The sequence below is a fragment of the Pan troglodytes genome, chromosome 13 (assembly GCF_028858775.2).
Source record: "Pan troglodytes isolate AG18354 chromosome 13, NHGRI_mPanTro3-v2.0_pri, whole genome shotgun sequence".
Lineage (NCBI taxonomy): Eukaryota > Metazoa > Chordata > Mammalia > Primates > Hominidae > Pan > Pan troglodytes.
In genome coordinates, this window is record NC_072411.2 from 39667897 (window position 1) to 39692527 (window position 24631).

The following is a 24631-nucleotide window of genomic DNA, read 5'->3' on the forward strand; positions in this document are numbered from 1 at the left end:
CTAACAAGTAATAATGCCCATTGATGAATCCACAAAAGACATACAAATGAGAGGTGTTATTTGCATCAGTGATGTCTTTCATTGAAACAGTTGGTTGCGCCTCTGTCCAGAAAAGACCCACTCTGGATATCCCACTGCCATAAGCACTACAGTGTTGTCCTCAAGGGCCACTGCTGGGATGTTTGTTTCTCTCAGTAATAAAGGAGAGCGTGGAAAAGGCAAGAAAGAATAAAGTCCTGTATTGTGAACATGGCCCACAGGAATCTTCAGGATCTCACCTGTGCTGCCCCACTGTCTCCATCACCTTGTACTGCCCTGCCAGCTCTGTCAGTTCCAACATACTACATTTCAATCACACCCTTGATCAAATTATGCTGCTTCTCACCTTGGCACTTTTCCTTACATGGAACCTCTCACCATCATCCCCATGACTGCCTCCTATGATTTTTATCATGCATGAATTGAATCCATTTTCATGTCTGTCTTTCTAAGGGGCCAATGACCCTGTTTGTATTCTTTGTGGGTGAATCTTCACAGTTGAAACACAGTTCTTGGCACACTGAAAGAATTTTATTATTGTCATTGCCTAGATGGTTCTGGATCATAAAAAGAAAGTTGAAAGGGGAAGAGCTTGCATGCTAGATTGCAAGCCCAAAGGCAGCCAATCCCAAGAAACAGTGGCTGTTTCTTCTCCTTTGCCTAAATACCTACATTCTTAGGTCTCATTATCCAAGATTGTGTTCAATGCAAGGAGACAAGAAATCTGTTTATTATTATTTTTGTCTGAAAGTCCTAATTCTGCCACTGTACCAAGTCACTGAAACATGACAGATCTCCGTGTTATTCCAACATACCACCTTTATGAATAAGACCCCAAATCATAAGTTTAGTATTAAAAGATCACTTAAAAATTGTAAGCAGTTCTGTTAGTGCTGTGGACTCATCAGACCCTGTTGTCTACTAGACCCTGTTTGTCTACAAACAACAAAAACCCATGCAAATTTCAATCCTACTATTCAGGAGTTCTAGGCAACTATAGTCTGAGCTAAAATTCACCTTTCTCCAATCCTTAGAATAATAAACAAAGACAAAAACAAAACACAGATTTCACAAGAAAAGTCCTTGTGTGAACTAAGGCACAGAAGGACTAGGGAAGAAATGTTAACTACTTGGAGAAATGAAGTTGCATAAAGTACTTGGAAATCATCTAGATAGTGTCTATTGGCATATAAGTATGGCATCAGTTACACATCACTTCTGGCTAGTTTCTAAGGGTCTAGTAGGATAATATTTGGGCAGGATGGTGCCATAGCTCTTGTGACTAATGTTTTCTTTACTAGGCTGCTCAGTGTTCAATCTCACAAGCATTTTTTGACTAACTGTTCTATTTAAGGTCCCATGTTAAGACCTTCAGACAAAAATATAAAGATGAGTATTTTCTACTTGCATTTATTTGCGCCCAACTTCAATTTTTTTTTTCGTGATACAGAATCTTGCTCTGTTGCCCAGGCTGAAATGTAATGGCACAATCTTGGCTCACTGCACCCTCTGCCTCCTGGGCTCAAGCAGTCCTCCCTCTTCAGCCTCCCAAGTAGCTGGGACTACAGGCACATGCCACCACACCTGATTAAATTTTCTATTTTTTGTAGAAACTGGGTTATGCCATGTTACCCAGGCTGGTCTTGAACTCCTGAGCTCAAGCAATCTGCCTGCCTCGGCCCCCCAAAGTGCTGGGGTTATAGGCATAAGCCACCCCACCCAGCCCCAATCTCAAACTTTAAAAACAGAATTGAGTGGTACAAAGAGGAATAGGATACATGGCCCTTGAATTTTTAAGCACCTACCCTCAAGACTGTGCTAAGGCAGCCTCTGTGGGTGTATCATGTTATTCCCCACCATCCGCAAACTTCTTCCCCATTCTAGCCTTCCTGCTCCAGTCTGTTGGCACCACACTTCCCTAACCATCACACCTGTGGTAGATAGTAATATTATTAAAATAAGATAATTCTGTATTTAAATCATGCTTGAATCCTCATACAGCACAACCTGAAAAACAAACAGTAAATGAATAGCAGTGATCAGAAGCAGGAATGTATGGTATAGATGAACTTGTTTCTTAAGAGACCAAATTGTGGAGCTGCAAAGGTTGGAGACTATCATTAGGAAACATCAGCAGCTTGCCTGTTCTAAGACAAAGTGCCAGCAGCTGTCTTTTGTAGGAGCCGCTTTCTCTTTTCGAATGGGTTGTAGCAATAGGCAGAGACCACAGGAAGAGGTAGAGTTCATTTAGTCACATTAAAGTGGGCATGCGAGTTACCTGGGAGTCAAACTTCAGCAGCTGCAGTTCTCAGCTGATGTCTTTATCAAAAACAAAAGTTCGCACAATTATCTTTTTTTCTGCATTCGCTGAGTTGTTGGGCAAAACCTGGTGTGCTGGATGTCCCTGATGCTTCCCCATGAGCCACACTTCATCATCAAACCCACAGAACTACAACGATCTGAGGGGAAGTTTTGAAATGAGCTCTTACTTTATCTTCCAAGTACCTGGATTGCCTCTTTAATGTACACCTGATGCTTGGCATATACTTTCTAATTGTGTTAAAGATTTCAAGGTCAGAACAGTTTGAATCCAATTTATTTCAATTTAGAGAGAGACTGATTCTAAGCTTCCACTAAGGGATCTTTTTAGATAGATTTCAAAGATCAAAGCTTGTAATAGAAGAGCTTAATATTTGGATTAGTCATGTTTTTTGTCTCTTGAATTTTCATCAGTTTAGTGGGATGTAGAACTCCCTAAATTTAGCATATCATGAATTATTCATAATTATTTAACTGATAACACTCTAAGAATGTTATTAAATCCAGACTATGATTTATTTGTATTTTATATTTTTAAATTTAATGCATATGAGTTTATAATATTTTTATATCATATGACCCAGCCTACTTCTTGTGTTTCCCAGACGGCATATAATTTTCTGTCAACTCTAGCCCATAATGAGAAAATAATTTTGTATTAACTCCAAAACACAACAACAACTTTGTGACTTCCAGCTGTTTTTTCTAGGTTTCAAGGGCAAGCCAATAACTTTAATTTTTGGTATCTGCATCCAATTTGATCAATGCATGGTATTCTTGATTGGGCACAGTCTGTCACAATAATTCAGACTTATTTACTGTATCAAGTAATTCGTTCTTATGGCAAAAGAACAAGAAGCTAGGTAGTGGAATGGAAGAAAAAGAATAGACAAGAAACTCGACGATCTGGGTTTTAGAGTCAGCTTTTCCATGGCAAGTTGTAGGATGTCGGACCGCTCACTCATCCTGTGCAGAACTCTCTTGCACTGTTTTTATCTATAAAATGATGAAATGTTAGAGGGGTTACTTTTTAATACCTGTTGGTCAAGGGTATAATTACTGATGCTAGGAGTATGTTAGTAATTCTTCTCAACAGTACTATGAAGAATAGACCTAATTTTACAGATGTAATGATAGGCACTGAAGTAATCTGCCCAAGGTTACATAGTTTGTCAGTTGTGGAGGATGGACTTGAACCCAAGTTCAGGTATCTCCAAAGCCCCCATTTGTTCCACTATGATCGTGTACATCTGACACTCTGTATCACCTATTGTGTACATGGCCCTGGGTTGCATGCTATATCACTATAAAAATTATTATAATTTATAGATATATTTGAGAATAAGCAGAGAAAATGGGTCATAGGTTGGAACACAAAAGGCAGTGAAATATATTAATGCTTTAAGAAGCCGCTCTGAATTTTAAACCTACTAAATATGTTCTTGCCTCGCAACTAATAATGTTGCATGTTATGTAGTTTATCTAATAGGGATATAGCTGCCAATCTTACGGAGAGGTAATGTGTGACTCTGATGGTTTTCTCTAAAAAGGGTGTGAAGATTAGCTCCAAGATTTGCAAATTCACTCTCTCTCACCTTCTTGCATCCCATCAAAATTGCTCATTGTGGGTATTGCTGCTGTTTATAGGTATTACAGTGGTCCCTCAAGTTGTGTTAGTTTTTAATGGAACTGAAATGTGATTGTTGAAAATAGAACTGGAGGTAAGCGGTCAGAATGCATATACATACTCTACCATTGAAAAATCTGGAGTTATTTATATCCAAGCAATGTCAAAAGTGCTTAATCTTCTGCCATAAAATGCCATAAAAGCAATGTCAAAAGTGCTTAATCTTCTGCCATAAAATACCTATCTAAGCCTCTTGACATCACGGCCTTGACTTTTAAAGTGGTGGTCTTGTTACTTCCCATGTACCTGGCAGAGATGTGATCCTGGCTTGGACTAGAGTCTGTTTTGCTCTGAAAAGCCGATAGAATGTTTGTCTTGCTTAAGTTGGATCTTCTCTAGGATAAAAGGGTATCCGGAGACCTGAAGCAACTTTCATATAAGCCAAGGAATCCCTCTATAGGGGAAGCTGAGGGACTGTATCTCTGGGTGTAGAATTATTGCTGCATCAATACCACACACGTGCTAAAGAGCTGTCTTTAGTTTGCAGATCAGGACTGTAATTTTCCTCCACTCTGCTATACTGGAAAATAGCCTTGATCCCAAATCTATATCCACCAGTAATATTTAAAATAAATTTTGCACTTAAAATAAACTTGGATAAAAATTCCTGATATTTGTTAAGAGAAGTGAGAAGTACAGCTTTAACCACTTTTTAGTAGATGTCCAGCCTAAAAAGCCACATGAAATTAACTGAGCATTTTATACACAACCTGATTTTCCACTGCTTTCAGAAATTTACTGTGATGAGTACCTGAAAACAAATAAAGAATTGTCATAGGAGAAAGGTGTTAGCACAGTCACCTTAATTCCTTTTTGCTAAAGAAAATATGGAGTGTACAAATACATACAACAAATGTATTGCAAAAGATAGATCTAAGTGCAATTCTCAAACTAGTTTGAGTGGCCTAATAACTAGAGCATAGTATCTGATACCTAAGATATGGATTAGATGAGATCTATTGGAAAGCATATGTTTTTGGAGCAAGACAAATCTTTGTTCCAAACCTTCTACCTGTATCATTTCACAAAAAATATTTAAATTCTCTGAGCCTCAGTTTATCATATGTTAAAGGGGAATGAATATTAATAACTATGTCCTGAACTCAGCCTGAAACCGGGGTTGATAAAGTGTTTTATGTGACTCAGAGAGTAGGGGGAGGAACTCTCAGGGGCAGGAGAGTGAAGAAAGCAGGATAAGGAAGAGAAAAAGCTAAGCAAGAACGTATGATATCATTTGTATATCAAAGCACATTGTATTCCCTTAATTAATTTAGTGCCTTCCTCCATAATGAGGACTGTTTTTACAATGACAAAAGGTATCATACAATAAAATGCCTTAAACACAGAAATATATATGACTAAAATTAACTTAGATTGAACATGGCCATCTACTAATGAGGTTTTGTTAGTATTCCTTTGCTTCTTTTTCACTTATGTTGTCATCCACTAGTATTTGCTATTGTCTAACACTAGGTCACAGGTACCAAATGCTTAAGAATAAATCCATAGGGGGAAAACTCTTGAAAGCGGAAATCTTTTATTCATTAACCTGATTTTGGGGTTCTTATCAGGAAAGACCGTCATTAACTTCAGTTAAGCGACATTGTACCCTATTCTGCATGGTGTTTTAGTTGGCCAACCCCTTCTAGATGTTGGCTTCTGGGTGATCATTTTCTGCCAATGATTGTGCATAAACTTTGGAAATTTAACTTATGTTCAAAAGAAGTGATGTCCAGGTGGAAAGCAAGCCAACAATAATGGCATTCATAGACATGCTGGAAGCTCAAAGTTACTTCATATACTACTATTATTGCTTTTATATATCTACAGTGCACTGGAGTTTATAGGTATATTTATGTAAATTGCTCAGATATTTTATTCAATGAACTATTTGTTTCCAGTCAATAGGAACCTTCTTCGACAATCTCTCTATTATTCTTATATTTCCTTTTCCATTATCTCTTACATATATACTTTGCCTGGGCCATATCCAAACTGGCCAGAGCTACCAAAACCATAATTTCCAGTAAATTCAATGACTATGTGTCAGGGCCACAGAAGAATTGTTGTTTACAGCATGGCTCTCTAAAGGGCATGGTGGCTGGCTACTTTGATTGGAAAGTATAGTCAGAATAGGGAATTACTGCATTTGACTTCCTTTCTTTTTCTAAGTGTATACATTGACAAATGTTTACCAGTTTTGAGATTTGTTTGAATTGCTTAAAATTTCCTACATCTACTTTGTCAGTGGAGCCTCAAGAGGGAAGTTTGACTACTGCCTAGTTCAGTAGGAATATCATCTAGTCTGATATGCTTTAAACCTGTATGCAGGCACTAGGATTGGCCTCTCTGTTTCTGTTTTTGTTTTTACAACCTGTATACCACCTCACTGTCAATCATTTTTTCTAAAGATCTTGCCATTCAATCCTTTTTGTTTCATTGCTAGTGATTATTGCTCATATAATAATAAGCTCAATATCAATGTTGTTTATAATGAGGTCCCAGTATTCTCCAGGGAAAAAGAGTAAAAGGCTCAGAGAGGAGAATTACTAGCAAATAGCAAATTTACCCTACTATGATTTCGGTCTTTTTTCCATTGGAAACACATTTTATAGGGAGTGTCTTTCTCTGTTTTGTAAGCTGATGAGTACACGAATAGAGAGTCAACTTCTGTTCCTTCATCTCAATGGGCATTGCTCATTCAGCATATTGTCCATATTTATGATTGAATTTAGTTCCCAGTTGATACCTATTGTCATGTCTTATGCTGTTATTGAAAAACATAAACCCAAGCAAGACAAGTCCAGAGAGTTTCCAAGGAAATTCTTCCCCTCTGACTTTGAAAGCATGAGGATATGTATGGCAGCAAGCTTCACTATTACTCTGAGAACAGAAAGAGTCCAGGATACAGTGTTAAGGGATTTGATAGGTTGGGACCTGGCTGAGTAATTATGTATTTTATAATTTCATTCATTTAATATAATAAGCCCAGTAAAATACAGGAGACGCAGGTAGCATGTTTTATGTACTCATTACAGGCATGTTTCAGGGCCAGTTCTAGGAATTGATATGAGAGTATTTGTTAAAAATAAATGTTTAAGAAGAGAAAAATAAAAGCAGTTACCATATTTAAAATATTCCGCAAGTTTCTTTTTTTTTTTTTAAACGGAGTCACAGGCTATAGTGTAGTGGCACGATCTTGGCTCACTGCAACCTCTGCCTTCCAGGTTCAAGTGATCTTCCTGTCTCAGCCTCCGAATAGCTGAGATTATAAGTATACACTACCATGTCTGCTAATTTTTGTATTTTTAGTAGAAATGGGGTTTTACCACGTTGGTCAGGCTGGTCTCGAACTCCTGACCTCAAGTGATCTGCCCATCTTGCGTCCCAAACTGCTGGGATTACAGGCATGAGCTACTGTGCCCAGCCCCTTGCAAGTTGCTTTTATACAGTATTTTTTATTTGTATAACCTTTGTGACACATATCCAGGCAGTCCTCATCATCTGATATTCTTCATCTGAATCTGCATTATTGTGAATTCCATAGACAGCCAAGCCCCTCATAACATCAAAATATTCATGAACAAACATCATTTACAGAACCTTTGCCCAGTCAACAAGCCTTCTCCATTAACACACATGTTCTATCATTGCAAATCAGGGGATTTGTTGGTCTATCTTTAGCTGTAAATTAAACATGTGTCCACTACAAAGGGGATACAATATGGAGTGATCTTCACACCAAAGATTAAAGGGAGCCCTTGGAAAACTGATGATAATTGACTCAACAGCCAAAAACTTTATGTTCAAGCTGTGAAAGTCAGCTATGAAACATCAAGATCTCTTACAGCTATCATAAAATTATGTAAGAAATATCAATGACCAATTTATTATTTGTCCTAATAACAAGTGCATAATTGTAATCATAATATATATGCTAGTGGATATTAGATAAAATAAACCCACTTGCATTCTTTTAGTTTCAGAAAAAAGTCTCATTTAAATATTTTTTACTATTTAAAATAATTTAATTCCCATTTAAAATAGCTTCACTTTTAAGTGGCATTTTTTTTCTAACATGAATTGTCTTCAAGTAATAAAGACTTTTTGTATTCTCAGTTTTATTTTACAGAAAATTTATGCTCAGAAGAGTTAAAGTACTTGTATGTAGTCATATCATTTACTAGTTGTTAATTGGAGAGAACTATTTCCAACTAGAAACTTTTAATGCCCATTCCAGGCCTCTCTCCACCATATATCAGGTTTATTTTTTAACTTTCTGTGTTTTTTCTATAGATATGAGGTCTTGCTACGCTGCCCAGGCTGGTCTCAAACTCTTGAACTCAAGTGATCCCCCTGTCTCAGCCTTCCAAAATGCTGGGATTACAGGCGTGAGCCACTGTGCCTGGCACATCAGCTAGTTTCAAATTCTCTTCCTCTCATGTTCCATACCACACCATACTTTTATCTTTAATTTGGCCACATCCTCCACTGCTTTCTCTCTCCCATCAAAACTCATCATTGCCAAAACAATTCCTTCAGGCTCCTGCTGTTAGGATTTCTTGATAGAATAAGTATTGCTGGGAGATAGCTGCTTGGTTGAATATTCCATCCTTTCTGAGATCTGGCATCCCAAGTAATATTTGACCACTACCCTGGGAGGTGGCAGACCTCTTTATTGATAACATCCACATTCCATGTTATTAGATTTTTTTTATTTGAGGGATACATTTTTGGTTCTTTAACTTATACAATCTAAACATCCCTGACTTAAATAGAAAAAGAAATATAGTAAAAGATAACAATTACCCAACAGAAGCATCAGGTCCAGTAATTTTCTCTTACACTTGCATGTATTTATTAGCAATAGTTTTTGTTGAAGTTTAACATGAACCAATTAAACACAAAATACATCAAAATGCAGATTTACTATGTGTTCCTTGGTTTCAAAAAATATTCTTGGAAGTCATAGGCATTGTTTGTAAATCTTCTCTTTGTGTTTGGATACCAAAAGCAAGAGAAACCATATGGCTGTGCTTCCAATGAATGGTCTTGAGACTTCATTATTTTAAAAGTAATAGCATCATTTTTTTCTTTTGCATTTATTAGATTTTCTCTACCTTTATGTCCGGCAGAACATATCTGTCACCTTAATGGAAATAAATAAAATGGTTCCATAGTATTGGCCCTCAGCCTGCCATCAATTCAAAACAAGCTTGAAGTTATTTGGTTATAATGAAATAGAGTCTCTTTGGCCGTGATAAAGGTGACACCACATTGTCATTATCCTTACAAAGATGGGTGGAACAGCCTGCAATTATAATGACATTAGGATAATAGGTGTTTCAGTCAAGAGAATAAACATTAAAGTTATTATAAAACTTGAAGAGTATTTAAGCAAAAATTAATGTGAAATCTTGTGCCAAATGTGTTCATCTGGCAGGGACAACATTTGATGTGAATGATATCTGACCTGTATGATTTGAGTGATGCTGGGAAGAACATCTGTCTAAACGTATACACTCCATGCAAGAGCTCTGTGCCCAGGGTTGCAGAATAAGCCCTTGCCTATATTATCACTGAAAGAAATTTTACCGCTGATATGGTTTGGCTGTGTCCCCAACCAAATCTCAAACGTGAATTGTATCTCCCAGAATTCCCACGTGTTGTAGGAGGGACCCAGGGTGAGGTAACTGAATCATGGGTGCCGGTCTTTCCTGTGCTATTCTTATGATAGTGAATAAGTCTCATGAGATATGATGGGTTTATCAGGGGTTTCCGCTTTTGCTTCGTCCTCATTTTTCTCTTGTTACCTCCATGTAAGAAGTGCCTTTCACCTCCCACCATGATTCTGAGGCCTCCCCAGCCATGTGGAACTGTAAGTCCATTTAAACCTCGTTTTCTTCCCAGTCTTGGATATGTCTTTATCCGCAGTGTGAAAACAGATTAATAGAGTAAATTGATAACAGTACATTGGGGCACTGCTGAAAAGATACCTGAAAATGTGGAAGCGACTTTGGAACTAGGTAACAGGCAGAGGGCTCAGAAGAAGACAAGAAAATGTGGGAAAGTGTTGAACCTCCTAGAGATTTGTTGAATGGCTTCGACAAAAATGCTGATAGTGATATGAACAATAAAGTTCGGGCTGAGGTGGTCTCAGATGGAGATGAGGAACTTGTTGGGAACTGGAGGAAAGGTGACTCTTGTTATGTTTTAGCAAAGAGACTGGTGGCATTTTGCCCCTGCCCTAGAGATTTGTGAAACTTCGAACTTGAGAGAGATAATTTAGGGTACCTGGTGGAAGAAATTTCTAAGCAGCAAAGCATTCAAGATGTGACTTGGGTGCTGTTAAAAGCGTTCCATTTTAGAAGAGAAACAGAGCATAAAAGTTAAGAAAAATTTGCAGCCTGACGATGCAGTATAAAAGAAAAAGCCATTTTTTTTTTTTTTGAGGAGAAATTCAAGCCAGCTGCAGAAATTTGCATAAGTAGCAAGGACTCTAATGTTAATCCCCAAGACCAAGGGGAAAATGTCTCCAGGGCATGTCAGAGAACTTCACAGCAGGCCCTCCCATCACAGCCTGGAGGCCCAGCAGGAAAAGTGGTTTTGTGGGCCTCGGGACTTGGTGCCCTGTGTCCCAGCTGCTCCAGCTGTGGCTGAAAGGGGCCAACATAAAGCTCGGGCTGTGGCTTCAGAGAGTGGAAGCCCCAAGCCTTGGCAGCTTCCATGTGGTGTTGAGCCTGAGGGTGCCAAGAAGTCAAGAATTGAGGTTTGGGAACCTCTGCCTGTATTTCAGAAGATGTATGGAAACGCCTGCGTGCCCAGGCAAAAGTTTGCTGCAGGGGCAGGGCCCTCATGGAAAACCCCCTCTAGGGCAGTGCAGAAGGGAAATATGGGGTCGGAGCCCCCACACAGAGTCCCTAGTGGGGTGCTGCCTAGTGGAGCTGTGAGAAGAGGGCCATTGTTCTACATCCTCGTGAATGGTAGACCCACTGACAGCTTGCACCGTGTGCCTGGAAAACCTGCAGACACTCAACGCCAGCCCATGAAAGCAGGCAAGAGGGAGGCTGTGCCCTGCAAAGCCACAGGGATGGAGCTGCCCCAGACCATGGCAACCCACCTTTTGCGTCAGTGTGACCTGAAAGTGAGACCTGGAGTCATAGGAGATCATTTTGGAGCTTTAAAATTTGACTGCCCCACTGGATTTCGGACTTGCCTGGGCCGCATAACCCCTTTATTTTTGCCAAGTTCTCCCATTTGGAATGGCTGTATTTTTCCAATACCTGTGCCGGTATGTATTATATCTAGGAAGTAACTAGCTTGCTTTTGATTTTACAGGCTCATAAGCAGAAGGGACTTGCCTTGTCTCAGATGAGACTTTGGACTGTGGGCTTTTGGGTTAATGCTGAAATGAGTTAAGACTTTGGGGAACTGTTGGGGAGCCATTATTGGTTTTGAAATGTGAGGACATGAGATTTGGAAGGGCCAGGGGCAGAATGATATGGTTTGGCTGTGTCCCCACCCAAATCTCAACTTGAATTGTATCTCCAGAATTCCCACCTGTTGTGGGAGGGACCCAGGGGGAGGTAACTGAATCATGGGGGCCGGTCTTTCCCGTGCTATTCTTGTGATAGTGAATAAGTCTCATGAGATCTGATGGGTTTATCAGGGGTTTCTGCTTTTGCTTCTTCCTCATTTTTCTCTTACCACCACCATGTAAGAAGTGCCTTTCACCTCCCATCATGGTTCTGAGGCCTCCCCAGCCATGTGGAACTGTAAGTCTAATTAAACTTCTATTTCTTCTCAGTCTTGGGTGTGTCTTTATCAGCAGCATGAAAATGAATTAATACAACCACCATCTAAAATTCCTTGTATATCTCCTATAAAAGACTTAAATAGGTAGCTATCTTTGCTGTCTTGCTCATGTCTACCCAGCAGCATAATTAATGAAGCAGCTACTAGAGTAAAACTGCTTTGAATCCTGTTCTGCAACCTACTTTGTTTGTTTGTTTTTTTAAACCCAAACAAGGGACTTAAATTCTCTGAGCCTTAGTTTCGTCATCTATAATATGAGAAAACAGTAGAATTTTCCTCTTGGGTTGTTATCACTATTAAATGAATCCATGCATATGAAGTGTTGAAAATATTGCCCAACACATGGTACTAGCTCAATCAATGTATTGATATTATTATATCACACATTTGCATATAACATAGTATCACATCAATAATTTATGAAAATATAAATTAAACATATAGTCTACTTACTTAATGTCTGTGAAGTACCATGTTAGGCACAGAAGTATAAACCTTAAGAAATTTAGAAGCCAGTGATTAGGACACCCTAGTTTTCTTCAAGGATACTCTCAGAGAGTTAGTTTACCACCAAATCTATGATAATATTCTGGTGGACAGTAAGAGGTCTAGTTCTTTGAAAGTGAGTCACCCTTACTTATCACTAAACTTGAAGGTATCTGTAATTGTTTCTATCCAGGGTTTTCAAGTAAATTCTATCTAGAAGCGAAGTCCTCACTAGCTTTCCATTTCTCTTAGGATATAAATGTAGAATCTTTGACATCAACTAGAAGACTCTGCTTTTAATAGCTTTAACAACATTTTCTCAAGCCCTTCTCACTAATACTCTCTGCTCCAGCTGCACTGGCTTCTGTCAGGTCCTCAGATATATGATCCTTTGCACCTCACCATCTCTTCACGTGCTCCCTCCTCTGTGTGGCGTACTCTCTCTCCACATCATGTCTGACTTACATCTTTTCAGATTTCTGCTTAAAGTTCCACTGCTCATGGCAGTGATCTCTGATTCCTTCTCAGAATGGGCTGCCATTCTAATGCATGCTTCCACAGAACCCTGTTTTTCTTTTAACATTTATCACAAATACAATTACATAATTAACTTTATAACAACACTGGAAGTCCATCATATTCACAAATAACTAATAGTAATTAAATTATATGTGCTGAGTTCTTCATCAGAAAGAACAAGAGTAGGAAAGAGAGAGTGAGAGTGAAAGAGTACAAGAGAAAGAGAGAAGCACAAACAAATAATGTAGGTTATTCCATCACTATTCCACTTGATGAGCTGATGACCTAATGCCTAGGAGGGGGCAGAAGATGACATGGGAGCACTGCTCTTTTCTGAGTGATTTTTACTAATCAATTGTCTTTCATTGCAGAACAGGAGACTAGTATTTGAACATATGTTTTTTAAACATCTTGGTTGCTTCATACAAGCCAACAACTTTATCTTGTGCTTGGTGAAGAAAGAAATTGGTTCTAAACCTCTGAAAAAAATTATCTGTTTTGAATTAATTAAAAGACACTATTGGGACCTTGGGGTAGCACCTTCCTAGGGAATTTTTTAGGATAATTTGGATGATGTGTGATTTTTACCTTACTTGCTCGTGTTTATTATGCTCATGCTCATTGCCTCACAGAAGAGGCAATGCTCACTATTTTGGTTTAATATTTGTAATCCTGGCTTAAAATATGAGGTCTTTGACGGTAGAGGATACATCTGGCAATTTTACTACTGTCCATAGCACACTACAGGGTGCCTTGATCATGCTAGAGCTTAATAAATAAATATTTATTAAATGAATTGACAGTCTACCAATGTTTACAAGATCAGTCCACTTGGCAACAATAGAAAGTTTGTACTTTGAAGACTAAAAGAAGTAGAAGACAGAATTTCAGATCCTTTAAGCATTGTGAAAACCTAGATAGCCTGTGTCTCTGTGGAACTCTAAATGAAAATGACAGAAAAACTAAAAGTGGGATAGGACAGAGTTCAGTCTATTAAAATGAAGACTTACGTGTATAAGGCAACATTCTGTTCTTCAGGTCCCTTTCCAAGCCAAACTAACTGAAAAGCTGACACCTCCCTTATCATTTTAGGTCGAATGAGCCGGACTCGATTTATCATTATGCCAACCCAAGGAGAAGGACGGCCATGCCCCACAGAGCTTACCCAGCAGAAAACCTGCCCAGTGACCCCCTGCTACAGCTGGGTCCTTGGCAACTGGTCTGCATGTAAATTGGAGGTAGGTCATGTAATGACAGTTAGAGAAATATTCATCAGTATATTCGAAGCACTTGTCTGGTCAAACCTATGCGCTGATGGAATAAATTTCACAGCACCAGGGGTCTGGCACAATGTATTTTTAATGCAATGCAGAACATGGAAAAATACAACCAAATGGCTTAACCTCATGCAGAGTGATATTGCTAGGGTAATAAACAGCCATTCATTAAGCACTGATTATAATAGGACAGGTCACAGATCCTTCAATCTCCTTGGCATCCTTAAGAATTCTGTTATTTTATTGGCTTGTTGGGAATATCAAAGGATTATTTAATTAGGCGAAAATCCTGATGCTGTGAAAATGCATAGCTTGCTTTAGATTGTTTAAGAAATTTAGATTTCTTAAAGAAGCACTTTTAGGGTTAGACAAAATCTTGCATATGAGCAGAAAACCAAAAGTGTATGAAGTTATATTTTAACATTATTACATGAACCATGGTTACTACATTTTCCTCAATGATTACTTTTTTATTGGCCTTACAGATAAATGCCTAACAACATCCTAGTATATCCCGTACCAAGAGCTTTTGCTGGATCAGCAAAGATCCTCTACTGCATTTTCTCTCTGGCTTCTTGCTTAAGAAATAGCACATTGCTTTTCCCTATTTTCTTATCCTAGTAGTTTATCCTTAGTTCATGTTCCAAAGCATACTTTAATTAGGTAACAATAATTTTGATTATGCATTAAGAAATCTGCAGAGTATTCTCATAGAGATGTTAGGTGTTCCTGTCAGGATGACATTGTCAGGCACCATTATTATCTTGCAAAAGTTAAATGCCTATGTATTTTAATAGGTCCCAGAGGAACAAAAATGCGTGGTACATTTGTTCAGTCTCATTTTTAGAGAAAATAAGGTAACCATGCTAATTAACCAATTCAGAAGTAACTTAATAGCTTTAAATATTAATACTTTGTCTACTAGTGTAAATCCTTTCCTAAGTATTCAGCAATATTTAAATGTTGTTTGGACTCACTTACAAAAATTGAAGGAATATTGCTCCTTATCATTGGGACTGCTTTGACAGAATAGAGAAAATAAGCTCAAAGAATTTAGAAAGCCATTTCCGGGGAAGGGAGAGGAAAGTTGAATGTTAGGAAGAAAAGAGAGGACAAAGGATGGGAGGGAGGGAGAGACAGAGGGACAGAGAACTGACAATGTCCACACTCCAAGTTTTACCAAAAATACAACTACTACTGTACCTTACCTGTTTTGGGTACTTTCTCTTTTATCTTCTCAGGTATCAGGAATCTATATCTTTGATAGGCAAGTCTACCAACTTGTTCTATAGGAATATTATAGGAAAATGCCAAATGCTATGTTTTGCTGTCAAATGTTGAGCTTTTACAGAAACAATAAGGGCAAGAGTGATGGGTGGTGGTCATTCTCTGTAGTGGTGCTGGTGATGGGTGGAGGGTTATAGCATCTATTGGAAATACCTAGTCTTGAAAGCCCTGACAAGGCTTCTGGAGATCCACCAGAGTAGGTGATTGGTTTTTGCTTCCAGAAACTTCAGAGTTGCCCCAGATTTCTAGATAGAGTGAGTCCCGTTCGCTGACACTTCTAGTTGGGAAGAAACTCTGGAGCTAGACTTAATCTATGCAAAAGCTTCAATAAACAAGTCTATAGTTAATTATTCTAGGGTGGGCACTTACCCAAACAGTGCCGATCAGCATTCTTCCCCAATAATTTAAAATGAAATTGATCTCATTCCAAGATACTGTAATCAGAAGCTCTTCACTGCCACATTTTTCTACCTTATAGATGAAGTCAGTCACTCAGAAGCAAAAAGCCCACCGAAAATGACGTAAAGTAAAGCAGAGGTGCAAGAGAAAGGGAATCATGACAGTATCTAAGTTGAGTTTTTCCTGACTTCCAGCTACATTCCTACTTTTCCTGCAGCCTGATTGTTAACTCTTTGTGAGATAGGTAACACTATATCTTCTTTAAAAATTTACTATACTTAAACGTATATATAAGCTGGATTTTTTAAATTACTGATCAAAATGAATGTGGGCCTTTTTGCACAAAGGAAAAACATCTTTCTACCGCTGCATTTGTGCTTCCTCTTGTCCTAGCATGTCCTTGCCTGCCAAACACAAGTTGGGATCTCATTCAATGAGGGTGGTGATGATATTTAGGTGGCTGCTTGCCTTCACAAGTATCAACCCATAATAAAAGCTCGCGTGGGGCACAGTGGGTGTGCCAATTCTGCCAGTGTCTTATGTGAAAAAGGAAGTATTTATCCTCAGGCATCACTTTCTTTTTTAGCATTTCCTAACTCTTCCCAAGTTTCTCAGCTGCTAACACATATACACACATATGCTCATAAATCTGCTTGAGGAGCTCAGATTCTGGAGTCTAGCAGCCCTAATTTTGGTCATGGTTCTGCCAATTTTTAGCTCTGCATTTCTGGCCAAGTCTATAAACTCTCCAAACATCTGTTTTCTTTTTTATATAGTGGGGGTAGCAGTAGTACCTATTTCGCTTGTTATGTGGGCAGGAAGTAGATAAGTTAAAGTACTTTGCATAGTAATAGACATAAGTTAAGAGCTCAATAGTTATAGTTAGTATTATAATTTTTATTAAAACTATGATTATGATTATAAACACCATCTGCCTATTCACATTAGGTAGTAATACCAATTCATTGTACACTAAACCTCTATTAATGCTCTAGGCAATGGAGAGTTAACGAGAGAACCTGTGCCATTTCCAGTCTTTCTCTTAGAAACCTGGGTCTATTTTCAGGCCCTAGTGTGTAAAATCTCTTGACTGTGGATGAGTGAATGTTTGCTTTATGACAGAAATTATTAATCTGATGCTGATTTCTCTTTACATTGTGGCTGTTGTTGTCAAAGGTATAAGCGATTAAGGTTGAGTATGGACTGATCCCAAGATACATACTAGGAGCACACTGTTATTTGTCTTAGTTTTTAAAGTGATCTGCAGCATAAGTTTGTTTCCTGTTATTTCTTCACACTCTGTCTCATGGTGTGTAAAAAAAAAAAAAACCACTTTAATAAACTGCATATTTTACCTAAGGGTCCATGTATCAGTGCTTTCAAAACTTTCAAATTTCATGTATGTTACAGTATCTTTAAACTCTTCTTTCCAGGTACGCAAAGTCTAATACTCCACAGTAAAACATACACCTAGACAATTCTGCAATGAATCTATCATATGGAATAATAAGTTATAAGTGAGCCCTCCCTTCCCTGGAGTAATTTATACCTATTGTTTTTCACTCTAGGAAATAAACATTTACTGGAATATTTGCTTTGAATAAATCTACTATGAATTGATTTTGAACTTCCACTTATCTCCAAAAAATGCATTTAGATTTAAAATTATGGTGCTTTTTTGGGACAGTTTCATAACAGGCATAGAAATTATTCAAGCAATTATGAAATACTGATAAAACAAATGTGGGAATGACTGTGTGCTGTGGGCTGAATGTTTGTGCCTCCTCCTCCAAACTCACATGTTGAAGCATAACCCCCAATGTGATGGAATTCAGAAGTGGAGTTATTGGAAGGTGATAAGGGCACGAGGGCTCCACCCTCATGAATGGTATTAATGTCCTTATAAAAGAGGCCTGAAGGAGCTTCTTCTTCCCTTGTACCATTTGAGGACACCCAGAAGTCACCATCTGTGAGGACCTGGCTCTCATTTAAACACTTCAGGTGGGGCGTGGTGGCTCACACCTGTTATCCCAGAACTTTGGGAGGCCGAGGAGGGTGAATCACTTGAGGTCAGAAGTTTGAGACCAGCCTGAACAACATGATGAAACCCCATCTCTACTACAAATACAAAAAAAAAAAAAAAAAAAATAGCTGAGTGTGGTGGCACGTGCCTGTAATCTGAGCTACTCGGGAGGCTGAGGCAGGAGAATCACTTGAACCTGGGAGGCAGAGGTTGCAGTGAGCTGAGATCGCCCCACTGCACTCCAGCTTAGGTAACAAAGTGACACTCCATCTCAATAATAATAATAATAATAATAATAATAAACACTTCACTGGCACCTTGATCTAGGATTTTGCAGCTTCCAGAACCATGAGCAATACATTTCCATTGTTTATAAATTACCCAATCTAAGGTATTTTATTATAGCAACATGAACAGACTAAGAGACTATCTTAGATAAATAAATCATAATTCCTCTTAACACTTCTTTAAAAGAGGGTAGAGTGTCCCTAATGTTTGTGACTGCTCAGATTCTTTAGATTTAAAGTTGCTACAACTTCATGTCCTCCAAGTTGCCCTTTTTCTTTTGTGCCAGTATGTCTTTGGGTCACAACTTCTCTATGTTAAGAAGCTTTATGAGCAGCCATTCTATACCATCCTGCACCCTCCAGCAGCTTATCCGTGACCTTCCCTTGATGCCCAACAGCTGCTGTCACTGTACCCTGGCATGTCTGATGCCCAGCTGACCCATAAGCCCAGGGATCACTTGCTCCATGTCCTGGAATGCTGTCATGACTGCTTTAGCGGGCCACCTTGTCCTACTTTACTCCTGCCTCTGCAAGGGCTATAGCAGCTCTAAAATCTAGACAATGCAGTTTGGGAGTCCTGCAGGGAAAGAGGGATAAGAAGGAGGAGACACTCAGTTTTCAAGTGCATAGTTGTCAGACTGTCATCTAATAATGGATTGTAGCATGTAGCATACCTGACTGCAGCAACAGAGGTGCAAAAAGACTGGGAAGTTTGAAGGCCTGAGTCCCTACTCCGATCTCTCTCTGTCTCTTTCTCTCTCTCTCTCCCCAACCCCCCCGCCCCCACTCTCTCAACTTCTCTTATTCTCCCTCTTGTTTTGTCTCTTGCTCCCACCTTCACTTTTCTTCTTTGTCTTAGCATCCGTAGCAGCAGCAATAGTCACAAAGCCTCTAGCTCTTCCACCAACTTCTGGACTTAGTGGAAGCTGAGTAACACAACTTGGAAGTACAGAGGAATTAAGACTTCCTAAAATGACCATTGATCAATAAGAACTGGATCCTAGGAGTTGTTGACATTTAAGTGCCTCTCCTTTCTTTCCTCTCCTCCCTGCTCTTCATGAATGGTACTGAGACATGGTGATACCCCATGACCTGTCTGGAAGATGATGTGAGTAGCCAAGAAACCAGCTGTGCCTGTTTGTGAAGCTGAGGCCAGCTTGGTAACACACTATCTCATGTTAGCGTCCCCTCCTTTCCTGCTTCAGTTATATTTTACCTCTACTCTAGCCATACTGGGATTGCTTCTTAGTGTAAAAGTTTTGCCTTGGACTCTGTTTTCTAGAATATCTACATGAAAACAGAGCTATCAACTGAAGTTATCCAAATATCTAACAGACTTCTTTGAAGTGTGAACACCTGACTAAAATCGAAGATACTCATCTCATGAGTGCCTGACAAAATTTTATTTTTTATTTTAGAACTATATTTTTGATTCATAATAGATGTATATATTTTTTGGGTATATGTGATAACTTAGTATATTCATATAATTCGTAAATATCAAGTCAGTGTAATTGGGATATCCATTGCCTTATATATTTTCCTTTATGCTAGAACAACTCAAATTATTCTCTTCTGGCCATTTTGAAATATATAGTAGATTATTGTAAGCTATAGTCACCCTACTGATCTATCAAATACTGGGTCTTATTTCTTTTATCAAACTATATATTTGTACCCATTCATCAACCTGTCTTCATCCCCCCGCTCACCCCTAGCGTTCCTTGCCTCTGGTAACTACCAATCTTAACTCTCTATCTTTGTGAGATCCACCTTTTTAGCTTCCACATATGAGTGAGAACATATGATATTTGTCTTTCTGTTTGGCTTATTTCACTTAATGAGCTCCAGTTCCATTTATGTTTCTGCAAATGACAGGATTTTATTCTTCCTTATGGTTGAGTAATAGTCCATTTGTATACATTATACCACGTGTTCTTTATCCATTCATCCATTGATGTGCACTTAGGTTGATTCCATAGTTTGACTATTGTGAATTGTGCTGCAATAAACAGGCAGTGCAGTTGTCTCTTCAATTTATTGACCTCTTTCCCTTCTCTTGAGTATATAAATGTGTGTGTGTATGTGTGCGTGTGTATTCAGTAGTAGAATTTCTGTATATGGTACCTCCATTTTTAGTTTTTTGAGGAACCTCCATACAGTTTTCCATAATGGCTGTACTTATTTAAATTCCCACCAACAGTGTTCAAGGGTTCCCCTTTGTCCACATCCTCACCAGCATCTATTATTACCTGTCTTTTTTATAATAGCCATTTTAGCTGGGGTAAGATGATATCTCATTATGCTTTTGATTTACATTTTTCTGATAAGTACTAATGTTGAACTTTTTTTTTTTCATATGGCAGTTGGCTATTTGCATGTCTTCTTTTGAGAAATGTCTACTCAGGTCTTTTGCCCATTTTTAAATTGGATTATTTGGGGTTTTTTTTTTTGCTGTTGAGTTCTTTGAACTATTTATTTATTCTGGTTATTAAGTCCTTGTCACATGGGTAGTTTGCAAACATTTTCTCCCATTCTGTTGGTTTTCTCTTCACTTTGTTGATTGTTTGCTATGCAGAAGCTTTTTAGCCTGTTGTACTCCCATTTGTCTATTTTTGCTTTGATTGCCTGTGCTTTGATATCTGACACGAAAGAAAAAAAATCTTTTCCCAGACCAATATCCTGGAGCATATTCCCAAAGTTCTTTTCTTCTAGTAGTTTCAAAGTTTCGGTTCTTAGGTTTAAGACTTTAATACATTTTGATTTGATTTTCGTGTATTTTGAAAGATAGAGGACTAGTTTTATTTTTCTGCATATGCTTATCCAGTTTTCCTGGTAATATTTATTGAAGAGACTATCCTTTCCCCACTGCATGTTCTTGGCACCTTTGTCAAAAATGAGTTGTCTATAAATGCATGAATATAAACCTGGATATAAATCTGGGGTTTTTATCATGCATATAAGTCTGAGTTTTTTATTTTGTTTCATTTGTCTAAGTATCTGTTTTTATGCAAGTGCCATGCTGATTTGCCTACTACAGGTTTGTAGTGTATTTTGAAGTCAAGTATTGTGATGCTTTCAGCATTGTTCTTTTTGCTCAGGATTGCTTTGGCTATTCAAGATATTTTGAGTTTCAGCTGGACACAGTGGCTCACGCCTGTAACCCCAGCACTTGGGGAGGCTGAGGTGGGAGAATCCCTTGCCCTCAGGAGTTTGAGACCAGCTTGGGTAACATAGTGAGACCTAATCTCTACTAAAATTAAAAAAAAAAAATTAGGCAGGTGTGGTGGTGGATGCCTCTCATCCCAGATACTCGGGGGGCTAATGTGGGAAGATGGCTTGAGTCTGAGAGGTCGAGGCTTTAGTGAGCCCTGATTATGCCACTGCATTGATATTTTGAGTTCCATATACATTTTACGATGTTTTTCTATGTATGTGAAGAATGTCTTTGGTATTTTGATGGGGATTGCACTAAATCTGTAAATTGCTTTGGGAAGTATCATCATTTTAATACTAGTTCTTCCAATCCATGTGCATAGAATATCTTTCCATTTTCATATATCATCTTCAATTACTTTCTTTAGCATTTTACGCTTTTCCTTGTATAGCTCTTTCACTTTTTTTGGTTAAATTGATTTGCAGGTGTTTTATATCCTTTATAGCTATTGCAAATGAGATTGCATTCTTGATTTATTTTTCAGATTGTTCACTGTTGGTGTATATAAATGCTACTGATTTCTGTATGTTGATTTTGTATCTTGCAGCTTTACTTAATTCTTTTATCAGTTACAAGAGTTTTTTGGTAGAGTCTTTAGGTTTTTGTAAGTATAAGATCATATCATCTGCAAACAAGGCTAATTTGACGTCTTCTTTTCCAACTTAGATGTCCTTTATTTCCTTCTCTTGACTAACTGCTATGGCGAAGACTTCCAGTATTATGTTGAACAAAAGTGGTAAAAGTAGGCATCCTTGTCTTTTTCCAGATCTTAGAGCAAACGCTTTCCATTTTTCTCCATTCAATACAATGTTAGCTGTGAGTCTGTCATATGAAATCTTTACTATTTTGAGTTCTTTTTCCTTCTGTATCTAATTTGTCAAGAGTTTCTATCATAAAGGGATATTGAATTTTGTCAAATGCTCTTCAGCATCTATTGAAATGATCGTATGGTTTTTGTTCTTGCTTCTGATAATGTTGCATGTTATTCCTGCACAGGGTGTACCATCCTTACATTCCTGAAATGAATCCCACCTGATCATGGTGAATGATCTTTTTAATGCATTGTTGAATTTGGTTTGCTAATATTTTGTTCAGGATTTTTACATTTATTTTCACCAGTGATACTGGCCTATAGTTTTCTACTTTTGCTATGCCCGTTTCTGGTCTTGGATCAGGGAAAGCTGGCTTCATGGAATAAATTATGAAGTATTCCCTCCTCTTCAATTTTATTTAAATAATTTGAGTAGAATTGGTATTAGTTCTACGTTAAATGTTTGGTAGAATTCATTAATGAAGCCATCAGAGGCTGGGTTTTTTTTTCATGGGAGACTTTTAAGTACAGCTTCAGTTTTCTTACTTGTTACTCGTTTGTTGCCATTTTCTATTTCTTCATGGTTCAATCTTGATAGGTTGTGTATGTCCAGGAATTTATCAATTTAGTCTAAGTTTTTCAAATTGTTGGCATTTGGTTGCTCATAATATACTGTAATTATTATTTGTATTTCTGTGATCTCAGTGTTTATGTCTCCTTTTGGGGTTCTGATATTTATTTGGATCTTCTTTCTTTTTTCTTAGTCTAGCTAAAAGTTTGTCAGTTTTGTTTATTTTTTTAAAAAAAACAAAGATTTGATCATTTGATCTTCTGTATGGTGAGACCACTTTGACTTATGGCTACTCTGATGTATATGATTTTGTCTTTCTACTAATATGAGGTTTGGTTTGTTCTTGCATTTCTAGTACCTTGAAGTACATCATTAAATTGTTTATTTGAATTCTTTCTACTTTTTCAATGTAGACATTTATTGCTGTAAACTTCCCTCTTAATACTGCTTTTGCTGTATCTCATAGATTTTGGTTTGTTATATCTCCATTTTCATTGTTTTAAGAAATTTTTACATTTTCTTAATTTTTTAATTTATTCGTTGGTTATTCAGGAGCATGTTGTTTAATTTCCATGTATTTGTGTAGTTTTTAAGGTTCCTCTTGTTATTTATTTCTAGCAGCATTCCCTTGTGATCAGAAAACATACTTGATATGATTTCTACTTTTTTGGATTTGTTGAAACTTGCTTTGTGGCCGAAGATATGGTTTATTCTGAAGAATGTCCTATGTGCTGATGAAAAGAATGTATATTCTACAACAATTGGGTGAAATATTCTATAAATATCTGTTAGACCTATTTGGTATAATGTAGTTTAACTCTAGTGTTTCTTTGTTGATTATGTGCCTGTCCTGTCAATTACTGAGAGTGGAGTGTTGAAATTTTCTACTATTATTGTATTGAGATCTCTCTTTCTCTCTCTCTCCCTTTAAATCTATTAATGTTTTCTTTATATACTTGGGAAGTCCAGTGTTGGATCTATCAACAATTACAGTTGCTATATCCTCTTGCTGAATTGACACCTTTATCATTATATAGTGACCTTCTTTGTCTATTTTTACAGTCTCTGATTTGTAGACTATTTTAGCTGATACAAATACAGCTGCTCCTTCTCTTTTTGGTTTCCAGTTGCATGGAATATCTTTTTTTATTCTTTCACTTTCAATGTCTTTCACTATATGTGTCTTTATAGGTAAGGTGAGTTTCTTGTAGACAGTATATACTTGGGACTTGTTCCTTTATCCATTCAGACACTCTATGTCTTTTAAATGGAAAATTGAGTCTATTTACACTCAGTGTTATTGATAGGAACTTGCTACTGCCATTTTGTTGCTTGTTTTCTAATTGTTTTGTAACTCCTCTTTTAGTTTTTTCCCCTCTTCCTTTGTGGTGAAGTTATTTTCTCTGGTAGTATGTTTTAATTTGTTGTGTTTTACTTCTGGTAAACCTATTATAGGTTTTTGCATTATGGTTACCACGAAGCTTACAAAAATATCCTGTATGACAAGTTATTCTGAAGAGATGACAAGTTCACTTAGATCGCAAAGAAAATAATAGAAACAAACAAAAAAATTTACACTTTCACTTTGCCCCCGACATTTTGACTTTCATTTTTCTCAATTGATATATTTTTTATATTATCATTCTTAGGTTGCTGTAGCCGTTATTATTTTTGATAGATGTTTATTTGGGGCTTCAAATTCAGTTATGAGTGAACTGCACACCACAATTAAAGTATTAGGATATTCCATGTTTGTCCATGTGCTTAATTTTTCCTGTGATTTCATTTTGCACATTTGTGTTTTGTTCTTTCAAACTGAAGAACCCCCTTTAGCATTTCTCATAAGAGAAGTCTGGTGGTGGTGAATTCTCTCAGCTTTTGTTTGTCTGTAAAG

The 24631-nt window shown here is 37.6% G+C and overlaps 1 protein-coding gene across 2 annotated transcripts in view; it reads left to right on the plus strand.

Moving 5' to 3' along the window:
- THSD7B (thrombospondin type 1 domain containing 7B) overlaps window positions 1–24631 on the plus strand; it is a 908985-nt gene that overhangs the window by 859852 nt on the left and 24502 nt on the right. For both annotated transcript variants that reach the window (XM_054679008.1, XM_009443389.3), the window contains exon 21: window positions 13958–14103. In XM_054679008.1, coding sequence (XP_054534983.1) covers window positions 13958–14103 — 146 coding nt within the window. The remainder of the gene's footprint in view (window positions 1–13957; window positions 14104–24631) is intronic.